This window comes from Pseudophryne corroboree, chromosome 4 (genome assembly GCF_028390025.1).
Source record: "Pseudophryne corroboree isolate aPseCor3 chromosome 4, aPseCor3.hap2, whole genome shotgun sequence".
In the NCBI taxonomy this organism is placed as follows: Eukaryota; Metazoa; Chordata; class Amphibia; order Anura; family Myobatrachidae; genus Pseudophryne; species Pseudophryne corroboree.
In genome coordinates this window covers 430,727,652-430,748,266 of record NC_086447.1, presented here as the reverse complement: position 1 = coordinate 430,748,266, position 20,615 = coordinate 430,727,652, and the positions used below count along the sequence as shown (strand labels likewise).

The window sequence follows — 20,615 nt, the reverse complement described above, 5'->3', positions numbered from 1 at the left end:
GACTTTGGTGCATTGTGACCAGACTGGGTTTGTCTGGGGTAGGAATTTGGTTTCTAATCTACGGAAAGTCCTCTCTGTTTTACAAAGCTATGATGATATGCACAAGGACTCCCTTAATGTTCTTTTGTCGTTGGATGCCGAGGAGGCGTTTGACCTGGTAGTGTGGGATCACCTTTTTGAGACCTTATCTCGCTTTGGCTTCCCCTCCACAGTTATCACTCTCCTTCGGGTACTTTACGCCTCTTCATCTTCTACAATAATTGCTAACAACTTTATTTCAGACCCATTTACTATTCACAGGGGCACTCGACAAGGTTGTCCCCTCTACTATTCACTTTAGCTCTGGAGCCTTTGGCAATTTCCTTATGCTCTAATCCTCATTTCACTGGCATCTCTATTGGTAACCAGGTATTGAAGTGGTCACTTTCTGCCGACGATATGCTGTTGTTTGTATCCAATCCTTCCCTCTCCATACCCGCTATCCTGGCAGAAATTGACAGTTTCAGCTCCTTTGCAGGGTATAGAACTAATTTGCAAAAATCAGAGATAATCCCCCTTACACGTCCTGACCTGCTTTAGCACTGTCCTATTGTCTCTGCTATCTTTCATGTTGCCCTGACTAAACTGAAATATTTGGGTATTTTCATTGCTCCTTCCATTCATGGGATATACTCTGCAAATTTCCCTCAAATCATTGATAAGGTGATCCAATCCATGTTACACTGGATGAATTTACCGTTATCTCTGCTGGGACGGCTTGCATTTTATTCCCGAAACTCGCATATCTTCTCCAGATGCTCCCAATGACTCTTTCCAAAGCAGACGAAACTAGATGTATGAGGGCCATCTTGAAATTTTTATGGAAGGGTAAGAAACCTAGAATTGCTAAGCAGAGGCTGATCTATCACAAAATTAGAGGTGGTTTAGGTTTCCCTGATATTTCTACATTTTATAGGGCTGCAGCGTTCCGGTATATCTCCGACCGGTGCTTACGTCCGAAACGTTTTACTAACTTGCTGATTGAGGAAGAGCTTTTTTCACCCTACTCTCCTGCAGCTCTTTTACATTTACCCCGTACTAGGATCTCTAAGGAATTATGAAGAATGTTCTATTTAAGGATACTTATAAAGCGTGGTTATATATCAATAAGAGTTTGAAAGCCGACACCCCTCTCTGTCGAAATGTATTCCATTTTGGGGCAACCCAGATTTTTCGCCCTCTTTCTCGATAGCACATTATTGTACATGGAAAGAAAAGGGTATTTCTGCTATCCGTGACATTTTTGACCCGGGGAAAGGGGGTGGGGGTTTACCATTTACTCCTTCCAACAACTATCGACTAAATATGATCTTCCGCACTCTCAATTTTTTTTTAGATCTCCAAACCAGACATTATGCCTTTAGTAAATTTCCCTCTGCCACCGGCGGGTTTACCTGTCATTGATTACCCCTTAAACTCATTGTTTACCTTAGATTCCCTTTTTACTTTTAAGATAAAATTTATCTACGATGACTTACTCCCCGGTGATACGTGAAAACTGTGGTCTACGATTTGGAATTCATGGGCTCATGACTTCCCTGACTTTGGCCAACCTGACCGGCTCTTACGTTTAATGCCTGCATCCTTGACATACCTCAGAACAGCATGACTACAGGAAACACATCAAATTTTTAAACAGTGCCTACTTCTCGCTAGCTCAAAGCAAATATGTGGTGACGGAGAAAACTGGTCTGTGCCTGAAGTGTAGAACTCGGTCAGCCACATCTGCACATAATGTCTGGTTCTGCCCAAAAATTAAACGCTTTTGGTTTAAACTCCATTCATTTATTAGACAAATTATAGGAGCTTTTGTCCCTTTCACCTGGGAATCTTTTGTACGAGCAGATTTTACTAAATAGTTTTTGTTATCAAATCACCCTCTCCCTATCCCATTTCGGACAATCCTGATTACCGTCACTAGGAAAGTGGTTCTACAGAAATGGAACTCTAAACAGTCCCCTCTACTAAGTACTGTTACTCAAGAATTACTCTCCATTCTTTATTTTGATAGGCATTTAGCCTCGACAGATATAGATAAAGGAGTGAATACATTTCATAAACGTTGGGGTCTTTAGATTTTTTGCCGAAATCACAATCAGATTCTATAATGCAGGTTTTTGAAAACACTTCTTGGTATATGTTACGTACTCTGTCTTAATTACATTTTCTTACTGGACATTTATAGGTTTATTTTTCTACAACGGTCTCAGGTTTTTCTGGAGATTTTGTTTCGTTAAATGATACAGCATGATGATTGACCCTCTTCTCACTTTTACTCTTCACTACTCTTTTCTTCCCCTCTCCTGTATTCCTTTCTCCCCCAGGGGATCTGTCCCCGGATTTCTCTGTTTTGGTTTTGTATTTCTCTACGTAATGTTTCTTTAATACTGTTTTCTTTGCTATAAAAAAAGAAAACTGAAGAAGTTATTTGTGAATGCTGCCTTACGTATTTATATACCTATTTCCATGTCTGATTTTGTTTTGTAATGATGATACGGATTTACATTTTATTGTTTTTCGTGTGCTTGGCATTACTGTAGAATTTCTGCTTTCTGAATTCTTCTCAATAAAACAGTTTAAAAAAAAATGTATGCCTTATGAGACCTAGTTAACTACAGTATGTGCATCAATCTCCCAAATAGGCTACTTTTGGTGTCACTGGGGCAGATGTATTAAGCCTGGAGAAGTGATAAAGCAGTGATAAGCGCAAGGTGATAACGCACCAGCCAGTCAGCTCCTTTAATTTTTCAAATCCGTAAGGATTGGCTGGTGCGTTATTACGCTTATCACTGCTTTATCACTTCTTTATCCCTTCTCCAGGTTAATATTTCTACCCTACTGTCTCTAGTGTGAAAATTACTAGCCGGAAACACACTAAGATAAATCATACAGACGCGGAACGGAATAATATATTGTATGCATGGTATAGTGTGCATGCCAGATTGCCTGTGTGTGCATCTTCCCTTCTGATGTGATGATGTAATGAACGTCAGCATGCACGCTGAGAGAGCATGTCGTACATCATATCATGCAGTGTGTACTCAGCTCTACATTGAGACTTTACCTGACTCCACTAAATTTTAAATTACAGTAAACATTGTTTCTGTAATTCTAGTTGGCATGAGTGGAGAAATTCCTTATATGACTATTTCTCCTTGAGCCTTCCTTGAGATGGGGTTTTGTAATATGGATTTATCATCCCAGTTGCCCCTCCCCTTTTTCTTCCCAGCAGACATTACTGTTTATCTCAATTGCTCCCTTGGGACAAATTAAGCTTTCGAGAATTGTTTGTTTTTGGGGGTTTTTATGTGTGGAAAATTAGCTTTTTCTATGGTTCATAACATTCTGAATATGTTTAACAACAGACAATGACTTACGTAAGCCAGGCCTCCTACTGCTCATTGTCTCTTTACTGTATTATTGCTTTTCTTATACACAAATGTTTTTGGATGGAACCTTTTTAATTATTTCTGTTTGTGATAATTGTTATGCTTAACTGTTTGTCGTACAAATGTGATCCTTTGTATACCCGTTACTATTTTCTCTTCTATACCTTTATGGTCTCTTTTTTTTTACCCTCAATAAAAATACATTGTCAAAAAAAAAAAAATGTATATTAGTAGCGATGTCACTATATTAATATACAACTTATATTTGAGAAGTATTGAGGTCACTGTGTCAAATTATTAATTTTGAAAGTGTTACAAAATAAAATACATCTGTAATAGACACCCCATTGACAGTGAGCAGATATTCTATGGCGATGTAAAACAACAAATTTTACTCATCAGATTTTAACACACACCCTTGCCTGTAATATCTAACTATTCTGAGAAGAGATTGACGTAAAGGAATATGTCCAGCTATGTATATGCCAAATTAAACACATCAATTGGGGTTGTGTGGCACGTACACAATATTTACATCTTTAAAGGCATCTGAATGAGTGCTCTGTGTTAGTTTCAATAATATGGAAACTGTATAAAAATACCAAGAGTAACTGATTTTAAAGAAGAGACCAGCTTTTGATCTCAGTAAGCCTGTATCCAGCCTCTGGCGTCATGATTTCATGTGGATAGTACTCCCCATTGGCTTCCAACTTACGTATATTTTACAGTAGGGTATACATTATTCTTATTATATATAAGCTCCAATGGCTTTAGTGGCCAGCATATTCATTTGCTAGGGTTAATAATAACCAACATATATTTAGTGAGCTATAAGGTGCAGCTACATTTAATTTTATTGTGTCGCAGTTTTTAGTTAAAAACATGCAACTAGGTAAAATTACACATCCATGCAAATAATACATAATACTTTTTTGCTCATCTACATTCCTATAGAAGCACTGAAAAGACTGGTCATGTAATCTGTATAAGCTATAATTGATCAAATAAGAACAGGCTAATATTGTGCATCCAAACTCCAAGCAAAAAAAGCGCTAAGCTTCAACCCAACCATAATATTGTGCATGTTAGTGATAGTCAAAGCAAATCACTCTCATACAGTACTTCCCATGTGATCGGATCACCTATAGTATAAAATATGCATGGTATGACGGTCCTTGAAATGTTTTACAGATTAAAAAGAGCATGTATTTAAAAAGTGTGCAACTGCAAACTTCTGGGGATATGCCCATGGTAATCTTACAAAAAATGAAAGGATAGCAGCCTGAATCAGCTCAGTGATCCTAGGTTATGTTCAGAAAATATCCAAGGGGTTCTAAAGCATGCCACAGCATACTGTACGTGAAACTACTGTTTTGGGAGTGTGGGAGAGACTGTTCACTGTGGAGTATACGATACAGAAGCTGGCACTAAAACAGTAAATCACTTTAAATATATAGCTCCTCCCATGAACCCTTCCTTAGTATCAAGTTATCAAAGCCCAAAAGTTGTGTGTGGTGTTCTTTATCTTTACACACTAACAAGTAAACATTGTTAGAGTGAGTATGAGGAAGAGAACACAATGACCTCCCGATGGACTCAGAGAAATTATTTTAACAGTGAGTATTAACAATCATGTTTTGTCCTTCATCCAATCTAGGGGATACTGATGTTTCAAAGCTGCCCATAGGGGAAGGAGGAGATGCTCAGATGTGGACGATCACAAAACATATGCCCAAATCTAGCAACTTTGGATGTGAAAACAATAGAATTTAGTAATGTGTGGACATCGAACCAAGTGGCTGCCACACTGCCCAAGAAGCACCAACAGATCTAGCCAAATGAGCTAAAAACATCACTGGGACTGTCTGCCAAGCTTATATAAAAAAGCAAGCAAGCGGCCAAAACCATGTTGCATTGCAGGTGGAGCGCAGAGAGAGTTAGATTTGGGTGGGGTGTGTTCAAACTGTAATCAAAATTGCAGCGTACAAATGAAGCAACCAGCATTTACCTTGCACAGAAACAATATAATCCATCCAAATCTAGGTATCTCTGCACATAATACATCTGTCCCACCTGCAGTGCAATATGATTTTGCCCAGTTGCTTGCTTTTTTGGTTTCCTAACAAACCTGAATAAGGCCCTTGGTTTTTTTATAAGCAGAGGTGGAAGTGCCAGACACAATGGAGTCAGCTGCCGCCGACTCCTGGCGTGAAGGGGGCACCTCTCCTCCATTGTCTCCAGCTCCATGTGCTGACCTGTGACCCCCGCTAGCCCTTACCTGAGTCAGTGCTTCGATCAGTGCTCTCTACTACAGGACCCGACTCCTGTTTGGGTTAGGGGGTTGGGAAGGAGATCTGCCGCCGGATCCCTCTCTCTATCCCAGATACTGTCTCGCTCTCCCCTCTCTTTTTCGCATTCCCTCACACCATCTCTCACGCTCCTCTCTGTTCCTCTCTTCCTGACCTCTGTCTCTCTTGCTGAATACTCACCTCTCTCTCACTCCCTTCTCGGCTCTATCCGACAAATCCTATTTATCTCTCACTCCTGTCTCCCTCTTCCTGACAGCCTCTCTCTCCCCCTCCCTCTCTCTATCCCAGATACTCTCTTGCTCTCTCATTCCATCACTTTACCCGACACCTTCTCTCTCGTTCCTCGCTCGGTCTCTGTCTCTCTCTATCCCTGACACTCAACTCTCCTTCTATCATTCCCACAATTTCCCTGTCACCCTCTCTCGCTCCGCTCTCTCCTCTCTCTATATATTCTCCCCTCTTTCACTTTCTCTCTTGCTTCTTTCTCCCTGACACCCTCTCTCTCTCTAATTTTCCTCATCTCTCTCCCTCACCCCACAAAAAGAGGTTTCTTTTCCTCTTCAGGTTATTCCATTGAATACTCTGGAACTAGTGGGAGCACTACCAACCTTTCTTCTTTTCATTTTTTTTCCAATATTAGGGATATATGCTGTAAGACTGTTGGTTTGCAATACGTGTCAGCATACATAATTTTGATGGGTTGTGGTATGGTGACCAGATCCCAATTTTTATATGGTGTGGAATCCCCTTTTCTTCCTTTCTTGTCTAAAGCACCTGTTTCTACATACAGTATATGCTCACAGTGCAAATGTATCCACCTCTGATTGAGCCACAAAGCTTTAATTGTTTGTTCCTTGTCTGAATCAAACAACAACATGCACTATGCATAGTATAGCTTGTACTTAATTTTGGCCCAGCATAACTGTACCCCAGAATATTTAAATTTAACTGGATCCTGTACAAATGAGATCTACTAATTATTTTAATGAAATATACTTCTCTTCTATGATGACATCAAGATAAATGTTGCAAATTGTTTTATATCAACTGTGATACCTTCTTTTATTAGACAAAACTTTTCAACTCATCATATAGAAAAATAATAGCGCCCAGGTGATTACAAAAACATGTATGTCATTAGCGAAACTAACATTGTGATTGACGCAAAGATTCCAGTGTATTCAGGAACCAAAGATCAACTATCAAAATAGTTAAGCGGATTCCACCACTAGTCCTCACGTTTTGAAAAACTTTTTTGAAATTTGTACCATTAAGGATTGTAAACAGTTCATGTCATGTTGCCACCATATTCCATAAACCAACTGAACAAACCTGATCAAATGCTGGATATATGTAGTCTGCAAACTGGATCTCAGCAATAGAGGTAGCTCCAGCAACTGCAACTCCAATGCCAAAGCCAACAATCCCTTGTTCACACAATGGAGTGTTGAAAACTCTTTCTTTACCTGGAAAACAAATGGAATAATTGACGTTACCTACTTCATTGCTTTGTTGCCAATAATAGTTAAAACTTCAGATTCCAGGTATTGTGTTCTAGAAGGTGCTAGATAAATGAGAAGTAGAATCTGATTGGATGCCATGGTCAACATTTCATCTTAAACAGAACTCCCATCTTAGTAAATTTACACCAAAGCATATGGCAGCCATCAAAAAGAAAACATACATGCCACAGTTCAATTCCAGTTAGTTAAGCTGCAGAAACACACAGTATATACTGTACGTATATCAGCAGAGAAGATTTTACTTTGCTAGGCAATAAAATTTAAAATTTAGCGTGTGCCAATAATACACATTACACAACACTGAGCTGTTGATTTAAAATGCTTTACATAATAAAAAAATAAATTCAACCCTTTATATCAGTTGTTCCCAAACTGGGTGCCATGCAGAGGCGGAACTACAGCCAGAGCAACCAGTGCGTTGCACTGGGGCCCGCCTCTGTCCAGGGGCCCAAAGCATGTAATGAGTCAAACTGACTCATTACATGCCGCTGTGCGCTGCGGGCAACCGCTGCCCGCAGCACACAGCCGCCCGGAGAGAGGAGAGGAGCAGCGGTACGGGGGAAGGAGGAGGAGGGAGGTGGAGGAGGGAGCCGCAGCAGCGCTTTGTTACTGGTGGAGGCGCTGCTGCTGCTGCTCCTCTGCTTCACTATAGGCTGTCTTCCGAGAACAGCCTATAGTGAAGCAGAGGGGCAGCAGCAGCAGCGCCTCCACCAATAACACAGCGCTGCTGCGGCTCCCTCCTCCACCTCCTTCTCTCCTGCCCGGGAATCGTCAAGCTGCACCGAGGAGCCTGAGCCAGCGGAGAGGGTAAGTATAATTCTTCTTTCTTTCTTTCTGTCTTTGTTGGGACTGCCTGCCACAATGTGTATAAATGGGGGACTGCCTGCCGCAATGTGTAAAAAGGGGGAATCTGCTTGCCGCTATGTATAAAAATGGGGGACTGCCTGCCGCAATGTGTAAAAAGGGGGAATCTGCCTGCCGCATTGTGTAAAAAGGGGGAATCTGCTTGCCGCTATGTGTAAAAATGGGGGACTGCCTGCCGCTGTGTGTAAAAAGGGGGAATCTGCCTGCCGCAATGTGTAAAAAGGGGGAATCTGCTTGCCGCTATGTGTAAAAATGGGGGACTGCCTGCCACTGTGTGTAAAAATGGGGGACTGCCTGCCGCTATGTGTAAAAAGGGGGAATCTGCCTGCCGCAATGTGTAAAAATGGGGACTGCCTGCCGCTATGTGTAAAAAGGGGGAATCTGCCTGCCGCTATGTGTAAAAAGGGGGAATCTGCCTGCCGTAATGTGTAAACAAGGGGGAATATGCCTGCCGTAATGTATAAAAAGGGGGATGCTGACTGCCGTAATGTGTAACAAGGGCACGCTGTCTGCCGTTATGTGTAACAAGGGCACGCTGTCTGCCGTAATGTGTAAAAAGGGGGACGCTGTCTGCCGTTATGTGTAAAAAGTGTACGCTGTCTGCCGTTATGTGTAAAAAGGGGACGCTGTCTGCCGTTATGTGTAAAAAGGGGACGCTGTCTGCCGTAATGTGTAAAAAGGGGGACGCTGTCTGCCGTAATGTGTAAAAAGGGGGACGCTGTCTGCCGTAATGTGTAAAAAGGGGGACGCTGTCTGCCGTTATGTGTAAAAAGGGGACGCTGTCTGCCGTTATGTGTAAAAAGGGGACGCTGTCTGCCGTTATGTGTAAAAAGTGCACGCTGTCTGCCGTAATGTGTTAAGAGGACGCTGTCTGCCGTAATGTGTAAAAAGGGGACGCTGTCTGCCGTAATGTGTTAAAAGGGGACGCTGTCTGCCGTAATGTGTAAAAAGGGGACGCTGTCTGCCGTAATGTGTATAAAGAGGAATCTGTCCGCTGTAAGGTGTAAAAGGGTCTCTACCTGGTGCAGTGGTGCTACTGTGCGGCGTAATTTGAATAATGGAGACTACTGTGCACCGTTTTACGAATTGGTATTATTGTGGCCACACCCCTTCCCCACGAAGCCACGCCACTATGTATTTTTGCGCGCGCCTACGGCGCGCACTGCCCCTGTTTTACATGCAAGGGTGGGGCTCCGATGCCGTTTCTTGCACACAGTGCTAAAATGTCTAGTTACGGCACTGTTGCTAGGTATCCATTTCTCTGGCCCTGAGCAGGTCCCCCTCACCAGATCCTCTCCAGGGGTGAGGGGGTGGACTTGGATGGGATGGGGGGAGCCAAAACATTTTGTCGCACCTGGGCCCACCGCTCGCTAGTTCCGCCACTGGTGCCATGGCAGCCTGTGGTGCCCTAGGTTGGTGGTATAGGACCAATTCAAAATATTTATGGTCAATGTAATAGGCAAAACCAGTGCTGGTGGCTGCCAATCACAAATATGTGAACAATCAGAAGCAAATCTTATCCCTCACCACACAATTTAACCCAACGTTGACATATAAACACAATTTACTTAATATTATATTTTTTTCTGAATTTCTCAACAAGAAACATTTGGCCTAAGGGTGTAGGGAAAAATATTCTGATGCCATAGGGTGCAGTGTTTGAAAAAAAGTTTAGGAACCACTGCCTTATAGCATGGTCGGATACCAACAGATGGAGTTGTTAGCAGCTCTAATGTCAGCATTAGTAAGGTAAGGTAGGCAATCGTTTGATGCTTCTAAAAAAAAAAAAATGTACTCCTAGTGGTTTTTGGAAGGAACTATTAATTTTATTTGAGTAGGTCACAGCTTGCAGCATTGTATAGTTAAGAAAGATTTAAAACAGTGTAAAACAAAAATAATGTGATTGTGACAGGCTACGATTAATTAAGGCAGTGATAAGTAAATGGCAACACTTCAGGGTCCGTATTGGCTGGCCCACTAACCTTTAAAAGGGCAGCACAGTGCTCTTAATATCAGTAGTAAATAAGATTTTACTCACCGGTAAATCTATTTCTCGTAGTCCGTAGTGGATGCTGGGAACTCCGAAAGGACCATGGGGAATAGCGGCTCCGCAGGAGACTGGGCACAACTAAAGAAAGCTTTTAGGTCACCTGGTGTGCACTGGCTCCTCCCACCATGACCCTCCTCCAAGCCTCAGTTAGGACACTGTGCCCGGACGAGCTAACATAATAAGGAAGGATTTTGAATCCCGGGTAAGACTCTTACCAGCCACACCAATCACACTGTATAACTCGTGATACTATACCCAGTTTAACAGTATGAAAAACAACTGAGCCTCTCAACAGATGGCTCAACAATAACCCTTTAGTTAACAGTAACTATGTACAAGTTTTGCAGACAATCCGCACTTGGGACGGGCACCCAGCATCCACTACGGACTACGAGAAATAGATTTACCGGTGAGTAAAATCTTATTTTCTCTGACGTCCTAGTGGATGCTGGGAACTCCGAAAGGACCATGGGGATTATACCAAAGCTCCCAAACGGGCGGGAGAGTGCGGATGACTCTGCAGCACCGAATGAGAGAACTCAAGGTCCTCCTCAGCCAGGGTATCAAATCTGTAGAATTTTGCAAACGTGTTTGCCCCTGACCAAGTAGCAGCTCGGCAAAGTTGTAAAGCCGAGACCCCTCGGGCAGCCGCCCAAGATGAGCCCACCTTCCTTGTGGAATTGGCTTTTACGGATTTAGGATGCGGCAGTCCAGCCGCAGAATGCGCCTGCTGAATTGTGCTACAAATCCAGCGAGCAATAGTCTGCTTAGAAGCAGGAGCACCCAGCTTGTTGGGTGCATACAGGATAAATAGCGAGTCAGTTTTCCTGACTCCAGCTGTCCTGGAAACATAAATTTTCAAGGCCCTGACTACGTCCAGCAACTTGGAATCCTCCAAGTCCCTAGTAGCCGCAGGCACCACAATAGGTTGGTTCAAGTGAAAAGCTGATACCACCTTAGGGAGAAACTGAGGACGAGTCCTCAATTCTGCCCTATCCATATGGAAAATCAGATAAGGGCTTTTACAAGACAAAGCTGCCAATTCTGACACACGCCTGGCCGAAGCCAAGGCCAATAACATGACCACTTTCCACGTGAGATATTTTAGATCCACGGTTTTAAGTGGCTCAAACCAATGTGATTTTAAGAAACTCAACACCACGTTGAGATCCCAAGGTGCCACTGGAGGCACAAACGGGGGCTGAATATGCAGCACTCCCTTCACAAACGTCTGAACTTCAGGTAGTGAAGCCAGTTCTTTCTGGAAGAAAATCGACAGAGCCGAGATCTGTACCTTAATGGAGCCTAATTTCAGGCCCATAGTCACTCCTGCTTGTAGGAAATGCAGAAATCGACCTAGTTGAAATTCCTCTGTTGGGGCCTTTTTGGCCTCACACCAAGCAACATATTTCCGCCATATGCGGTGATAATGCTTTGCAGTTACATCTTTCCTGGCTTTAATCAGCGTAGGAATGACCTCCTCCGGAATGCCCTTTTCCTTCAGGATCCGGCGTTCAACCGCCATGCCGTCAAACGCAGCCGCGGTAAGTCTTGGAACAGACAGGGCCCCTGCTGCAGCAGGTCCTGTCTGAGTGGCAGAGGCATGGGTCCTCTGAGATCATCTCTTGAAGTTCCGGGTACCACGCTCGTCTTGGCCAATCCGAAACCACGAGTATTGTTCTTACTCCTCGGTTTCTTATTATTCTCAGTACCCTTGGTATGAGAGGCAGAGGAGGGAACACATAAACTGACTGGTACACCCACGGTGTCACCAGAGCGTCCACAGCTATCGCCTGAGGGTCCCTTGACCTGGCGCAATATCTCTCTAGTTTTTTGTTTAGGCGGGACGCCATCATGTCCACTTGTGGACGTTCCCATCGATTTACAATCAGCATGAAGACTTCTGGATGAAGTCCCCACTCTCCCGGGTGGAGGTCGTGCCTGCTGAGAAAGTCTGCTTCCCAGTTGTCCACTCCCGGAATGAACACTGCTGACAGTGCTAGTACGTGATTTTCTGCCCATCGGAGAATCCTTGTGGCTTCTGCCATTGCCATCCTGCTTCTTGTGCCGCCCTGTCGATTTACATGGGCGACTGCCGTGATGTTGTCTGACTGGATCAGTACCGGCTGGTGTAGAAGCAGGGATTTTGCCTGACTTAGGGCGTTGTAAATGGCCCTTAGTTCCAGAATATGTATGTGTAGGGAAGTCTCCTGACTCGACCATAGTCCTTGGAAGTTTATTCCCTGTGTGACTGCCCCCCAGCCCCGAAGGCTGGCATCCGTGGTCACCAGGACCCAGTCCTGTATGCCGAATCTGCGGCCCTCTAGAAGATGAGCACTCTGCAGCCACCACAGCAGAGACACCCTGGTTCTTGGAGACAGGGTTATTAGGCAATGCATCTGAAGATGCGATCCGGACCATTGGTCCAACAGGTCCCACTGAAAGATTCTGGCATGGAACCTGCCGAAAGGAATTGCTTCGTAAGAAGCCACCATCTTTCCCAGGACCCGCGTGCAGTGATGCACCGATACCTGTTTCGGTTTCAGGAGGTCTCTGACTAGAGAGATGACAGCTCCTTGGCTTTCTCCTCCGGGAGAAACACTTTTTTCTGGACTGTGTCCAGGATCATACCCAGGAACAGCAGACGTGTCGTCGGAACCAGCTGTGATTTTGGAATATTCAGAATCCAACCGTGCTGGTGTAGCACCTCCTGAGATAGTGCTACTCCCACCAACAACTGCTCCTTGGACCTCGCCTTTATTAGGAGATCGTCCAAGTACGGGATAATTAAAACTCCCTTTCTTCGAAGGAGTATAATCATTTCCGCCATTACTTTGGTAAACACCCTCGGTGCCGTGGACAGTCCAAACGGCAGCGTCTGGAATTGGTAATGGCAATCCTGTACCACAAATCTGAGGTACTCCTGGTGAGGATAGTAAATGGGGACATGCAGGTAAGCATCCTTCATGTCCAGGGATACCATGTAATCCCCCTCGTCCAGGCTTGCAATAACCGCCCTGAGCGATTCCATCTTGAACTTGAATTTTTTTATGTATGTGTTCAAGGATTTCAAATTTAAAATGGGTCTCACCGAACCGTCCGGTTTCGGTACCACAAACAGTGTGGAATAGTAACCCCGTCCTTGTTGAAGTAGGGGCACCTTGACTATCACCTGCTGGGAATACAGCTTGTGAATTGCCTCTAGCACAGCCTCCCTGCCTGAGGGAGTTGTCGGCAAGGCAGATTTTAGGAACCGGTGGGGTGGAGACGCCTCGAATTCCAGTTTGTACCCTTGAGATACTATTTGCAGGATCCAGGGATCCACCTGTGAGCGAGCCCACTGATCGCTGAAATTTTTGAGGCGGCCCCCCACCGTACCTGGCTCCGCCTGTGTTGCCCCACCGTCATGCGGCGGACTTGGAAGAAGCGGGGGAGGACTTTTGCTCCTGGGAACCTGCTGTTTGTTGCAGCCTTTTTCCCCTACCTCTGCCTCTGGACAGAAAGGACCCGCCTTTTCCACGCCTGTTTTTCTGAGTCCGAAAGGACTGTACCTGATAAAACGGCGCCTTTTTAGGCTGTGAGGGAACATGGGGTAAAAATGCTGACTTCCCAGCAGTTGCTGTGGAAACTAGGTCCGAGAGACCATCCCCGAATAACTCCTCACCCTTATAAGGCAAAACTTCCATGTGCCTTTTTGAATCTGCATCCCCTGTCCACTGGCGAGTCCATAAGCCTCTCCTAGCAGAAATGGACAGTGCACTTATTTTAGATGCCAGCCGGCAGATCTCCCTCTGTGCATCTCTCATGTATAAGACTGAGTCTTTTATATGCTCTATGGTTAGCAGAATAGTGTCCCTGTCTAGGGTGTCAATATTTTCTGACAGGGAATCTGACCACGCAGCGGCAGCACTGCACATCCATGCTGACGCAATAGCAGGTCTAAGTATAATGCCTGAGTGTGTATATACAGACTTCAGGATAGCCTCCTGCTTTCTATCAGCAGGTTCCTTGAGGGCGGCCGTATCCGGAGACGGTAGTGCCACCTTTTTAGACAAACGTGTGAGCGCTTTATCCACCCTAGGTGGTGTCTCCCAACGTGACCTATCCTCTGGCGGGAAAGGGAACGCCATTAGTAACTTCTTAGAGATTACCAATCTTTTATCAGGGAAAGCCCACGCTTCTTCACACACTTCATTTAATTCTTCTGATGGGGGAAAGACTACGGGTAGTTTTTTCTCCCCAAACATAATACCCTTTTTAGTGGTACCTGGGTTTATATCAGAAATTTGTAACACCTCTTTCATTGCTTCAATCATGCAACGAATGGCCTTAGTGTACATTAGACTAGACTCATCGTCGTCGACACTGGTGTCAGTATCCGTGTCGACATCCGCGTCTGCCATCTGAGGTAGCGGGCGTTTTAGAGCCCCCGATGGCCTTTGAGACGCCTGGACAGGCACGAGCTGAGAAGCCGGCTGTCCCGCATTTGGCATGTCGTCAAATTTTTTGTGTAAGGAGTCGACACGTGCACGCAATTCCTTCCATAAGTCCATCCACTCAGGTGTCTGCCCCGCAGGGGGTGACATCCCTTCTATAGGCATCTGCTCCGCCTCCACATCATTATCCTCATCAAACATGTCGACACAGCCGTACCGACACACCACACACACAGGGAATGCTCTAACAGAGGACAGGACCCACAAAAGCCCTTTGGGGAGACAGAGTGAGAGTATGCCAGCACACACCAGAGCGCTATATAATGCAGGGACTAACTGAATTATGTCCCCTATAGCTGCTGTTATATATACTGCGCCTAAATGTAGTGCCCCCCCTCTCTTTTTTACCCTTTTCTGTAGTGTAGACTGCAGGGGAGAGCCAGGGAGCTTCCTTCCAGCGGAGCTGTGAGGGAGAAATGGCGCCAGTGTGCTGAAGGAGATAGCTCCGCCCCTTTTTTGCGGACTATTCTCCCGCTTTTTTATGGATTCTGGCAGGGGTAATTATCACATATATAGCCTCTGGGGCTATATATTGTGGCATTTTTGCCAGCCAAGGTCTTTTTATTGCTGCTCAGGGCGCCCCCCCTAGCGACCTGCACCCTCAGTGACCGGAGTGTGAAGTGTGTATGAGGAGCAATGGCGCACAGCTGCCGTGCTGTGCGCTACCTTGGTGAAGACTGATGTCTTCTGCCGCCGATTTTCCGGACCTCTTCTTACTTCTGGCTCTGTAAGGGGGGCGGCGGCGCGGCTCCGGGACCGAACACCAAGGCCAGTTCCATGCGGTCGGTCCCTCTGGAGCTAATGGTGTCCAGTAGCCTAAGATGCCCAAGCTAGCTGCAAGCAAGTAGGTTCGCTTCTTCTCCCCTTAGTCCCTCGTTGCAGTGAGCCTGTTGCCAGCAGGTCTCACTGTAAAATAAAAAACCTAATTATATACTTTCTTTCTAGAAGCTCAGGAGAGCCCCTATTGTGCATCCAACCTCGGCCGGGCACAAAATCTAACTGAGGCTTGGAGGAGGGTCATAGTGGGAGGAGCCAGTGCACACCAGGTGACCTAAAAGCTTTCTTTAGTTGTGCCCAGTCTCCTGCGGAGCCGCTATTCCCCATGGTCCTTTCGGAGTTCCCAGCATCCACTAGGACGTCAGAGAAACTTACATTAATACATTTAATCAATGAAGGATACCTTTGTGTAATAGCGTAACAGCAGGCCTGTTAAACAAGTGCTACAATCTAAAACAAACACATATGATTACAAAGCAGGAAGGAGCTGGGTACAGCAAGAGAAGGCATGGAGGACTGCCTGTTGCCCATCACAGAACTGAGGGAATTTATTCCTAAATGGTGTGAGTACATAAATCACAATGTAATTCAATTTATGCATCAGGCAAGTAGGGATTCACAAGTTTTTTGGGACTGTCCCGCAGTCCCACCCGCGTGCAGCAGTGTCCCGTGGTGCGCAGGGGGCTGTTGGGAGGCTCCAGTCACTCGCTGCTCTGCTAAGCAGAGCAGCTGTGAATAAATGCTGTGCACATGCACAGAGCGTCTATTCACGGAACGCAGAAGGAGAGGGGGCATGCCAGTAGCTCTCAGAGCGCTGGGCATGTGCTCCCTCAGTGATGGAAATGGGAACGTGGCCAGCAACCTCACCACGCCCCATTTTTCATAGACAGTCCCGCTTTGCCTCCTCTAGAATTTGGGAGGTATGCAGTAGAAGTCTGCTGTGGCTTCCTTGGTCTTAGACACTATGGAGAAGATTCAATCACGCATGAGCTCCCATACGAGTCTCACATGGGGTGCCACTGTGTATTTCCAGGCATTACGGTACAGAAAACATGGCTTATTGTACCTCAGTTCATTTCATGTACAGTATAACAAACGTTTGGTTTTAATTTTTGATAACCCCAGATTGCAATATTTCGGAGTAAAGTTTCTTCATGTTGTTCTTGAATACTTACTGTATATTCTGTGTTGTTACCATCCTTATATCAATACTAATATTGATAACAGCAGACAATGGATAACATAAGAAGTGGGCTATTTTACCTAACTATGGAGTAATGAAAATATATATAGGCTTTTGTTTTTTTTTTGTTTTTGTTTGTTTGTTTTTGGGGGGGGGGATTCTGTCTGGTTATCCAAAGTTTAGGTCATGATAGAAAAGCAGCCAGCAGCTTGTTACACTGGGAGTTGGCTCTAGGCTATGATATCAAAGCCAAGTGCTATACTTCATTCTAGGAGCAGAATACGCACCTACCCAGAGGTGTAGCTAGGCGCCATGGTGCCCGGAGCAAGGATATGTTTTGGCGCTCCCATCCCCTGTACTGAATTGGGGGCGTAGCCATCATGTAGTGGCATGTTACATTTGAAAAGAAACGATATTTAAAAATCCTAAATTGGTGACAGGGCCGGTTCTAGACCTTTTGGAGGTCATGGTGAAAGTTTCCTTTGGGTGCCCCCATGTTTAAAATAGTGTCAGCGCTTGCAAAAGGCTTGAAACAACAATATAGGGGTATGGCTTCATTAGGAATGTGTGTGGCCACAGAATAGTACCAATTCATATTACACCGCACAGTAGTGTCCGTTATTCATGTTATGCCACACAGTAGAGCCCCTTATATACATTACACTATGGTTAAGCCCCTTACACACATTACACCAAGGTAGAGCCACTATGGAAGTAGCTGTATTTAACAATTTACATATTTAATTCAAATTAATTAAAAACACTATATATTAGTCCCAACTGACCTGACCTCACAACCCCCAATTCCTCAGTGAAAATAAAGCACTAAATGTGACCCCCACAGACCTGAAACCCCCCAAACTCCCAATGAAAATAATGCACCAAAATTGCCCCCCCCCCCAACTTGATAATGCCACAAAGCTTTAATGAAAATATACACTAGAACTGCCATCCAAGACCTGATAATCCCACTATACTTCAATGAAAATAATGTCCCAGGATTGCCTGAGGGGCAGAGAGAGGTACTGCAGCATCAATGTAGAGAGAAGTGCTGAAGCATCCGGGGCAGAGAAGGTGGTGACTGGCAGTGCGCCCTTTAACTTTTTTGGCACCCGGAGCTCGCGCTCCACTGGAGCCACCCTCGCTACACCCCTGCACCTACCATGTCTCAACTTCTAAATTAAGAAGCAATGGTGGGGGCAACGCTTTCAATGGGACAGAGTGTGTTCTCCAAGATCTAGTATGGCCCTGTATACACCAGATGATTCTGGTATATTGCAGATGTGTCCTCATACATCATTGCTGCAGTTGTGCCAAATAGCCCCTCTTGACACACAAGGTCCCGTAAAGAGATTAACCAGCATCTTAATTCCCAAGACTCTATAGGCTCACACTCTGACAGATAGGGCTCTATGCTGTGGTACTGAAAGCAGATTAGCTGACTCACAAACTAAGGGGGTTTTTCAAAGTTGTTAGCAAACCAAAACAGTTAGCAATTGGGCAAAACCATGATGCACTGCAGAGGGGGGGTGGGGGGGGGGGGGGGCAGATGTAACATGTGCAGAGAGAGTTAGATTTGCTAAAAACTCTGAATAACCCTCTAAGAGCTGTATGTTTGCATAGAGCTCACCTTTAATGTTCCACAGCTTCTCTTTGTGAGGTAAAACAATGCCTAAACTGTATACATTTATAGGTACTTGGGCACACAATATGGAAATGTTATGAAATATTATTTCTTATAACACACAATGAGCCAAAATATTAGTACTAATTCCAAATAAAACTAGTAAGTTATTTCTAGGCTCCAACAAAATGTTAGCAGTACTAAAAAGGTTTCCATACAGTAATGTCTAATCAAGGCATAGCATAATAATGGTTAACAGGTTTGTTTTGCAAATATGAATTGGTTGTCCAGAGTGAGGTAATGGCTAAAAGGTTTTATTTCTCCAAATTATGTTTTATCTTACAGAAGTTTAAACACAACTAATTACCCTAACATATGTCACATCTTAAAGAGACCCCAACCCTACGTTTCTAGGTTTCATTTGTAGGGTTTATTTTTTATGTAAAATATTCACTGTAGTTATGAATGTATTAAAATATTCTTGTCACAGGACTTGAACTCAGTGGGGAGAAGTTCAGGATTGAAACTAATGAAAATCTCACAGAGAGCAAGTAGATGGGCGGGAAACAGAACCTCATGAGCCTGCATGGAGTTGTGGGGACACAGGTCACACAACCTAATGAGGACCGAGTTTGCAGACCTATGCTTTACATGCTTCAGAGGATGAAGGAGCAGCAGAAAGCTATTCAAGCCTATACATCAGCCTACAATATAGGCAAAGGAGGGGAAATGCACCTGACTCAAGCGCAGTGGAGAATGATTTCCGTCTTGTGCAAGGTTCTCCAACCCTTCGAACTTGCCACACGTGAAGTCAGTTCAGATACTGCCAGCTTGAGTCAGATCTCATTCCCTTCATCAGGCTTTTGCAGAAGCAGCTGGAGAAATTGAATGAGGAGCGAAGACGGAATGATTCCGCTAAGTATGTGGGACTTGTGGATGGAGCCCTTCATTCGCTTTGCCAGGATTCAAGGGTGGTCAATCTGTTGAAATAAGAGCACTAAATTTTGGCTATCGTGCTCGATCCTAGGTTTAAAGTCTTTGTTGTATCTCTCTTTCTGGCAGACACAAGTCTGCAGAGGTTCAAAGACCTGCTGGTGAGAAAATTGTCAACTCAAACGGAAGTGATCCATCAACAGCTCCTCCTTCATTTTCTCCTGCAACTGGAGCTGCAAGGAAAAGGATAAGATTTCCTAGCTCACCCGCTGGCGGTGATGCAGGGCAGTCAGGAGCGAGTGCTGACATATGATCCGGACTGAAGGACCTGCCAACGATTACCGACATGTCTACTGTCACTGTATATGATTCGGTCACCATTGAAAGAATGGTGGAGGATTATATGAGTGACAGCATCCAAGTAGGCATGTCAGACAGTCCATATGTATACTGGCACAAAAAAAGAGGCAATTTTGATGCCCTTGCACAAACTGCCTTTATTTTACCTAAGTTGCCCCCCCTCCAGTGTGTACTCCGAAAGAGTGTTTAGTGCAGCCGGTAACCTTGTCAGCGAACGGCGTAGGAGGTTACTTCCACTAAATGTGGAGAAGATGATGTTCATCAAAATGAATTGTAAATTCCTCCGGGAAGACCTTGACCAGCAATTGCCTCCAGAAAGTACACAGGGACCTGTGGTGGTGGATTCCAGTGGGGACGAATTAATACTCTGTGAGGAGGAGGATGTACACAGTGAAAGGGGATTAGGAATCGGAGGATGAGGATGAGGTCGACATCTTGCCTCTGTAGAGCCAGTTTGTGCAAAGAGAGATTGATTGCTTCTTTTTTGGTGGGGGCCCAAACAAACCACTCATTTCAGCCACAGTCGTGTGGAAGCCCTGTCGCTTAAATGATTGGTTGGTTAAAGTGTGCATGTCCTGGCTATACAATATAGGGGTGAGTGGGAGGGCCAAAGGACAATTCCATCTTGCACCTCTTTTTCTTTTTTGCATTATGTGCTGTTTGGGGACTAGTTTTTTAAAGTGCCATCCTGTCTGACACTGCCGTACAACTTCAGGGGTACTGCCGTATAAGTCATGAGGTACTGCCATATAAGTCCAGTCCAGTGGTGCTGTCTTGTGCTGCATCAGTCCAGTGGTGGTGTACTGTGCTGTATATTATTTACTCCAAATAAAAGGGTTATATACATTACTTATATTATTATCCAAATAATCTTTACAGGGTTTGCCATGTGTGGTGTAGGGGTACGCTCGCCTGTGCTGCATGTTATTATAATAGATGCAAATAAAAGGGTTATTAGCCAAATTAATTTTACAGGCTTTGCCGTGTGTGTGTGGTTTAGGGGTACACTCCCCTGTGCCACCAATATTGTGCGTGTATTACATATGGGCAAATTCCAGCACGTCCCAT

General features: G+C 44.7%; 1 protein-coding gene across 2 annotated transcripts in view; it reads right to left on the bottom strand.

Annotated features, from left to right (window-relative positions):
- BCKDHB (branched chain keto acid dehydrogenase E1 subunit beta) overlaps positions 1-20,615 on the bottom strand; it is a 398,626-nt gene that overhangs the window by 265,485 nt on the left and 112,526 nt on the right. For both annotated transcript variants that reach the window (XM_063916876.1, XM_063916877.1), the window contains exon 4: positions 7,070-7,203. In XM_063916876.1, coding sequence (XP_063772946.1) covers positions 7,070-7,203 — 134 coding nt within the window. The remainder of the gene's footprint in view (positions 1-7,069; positions 7,204-20,615) is intronic.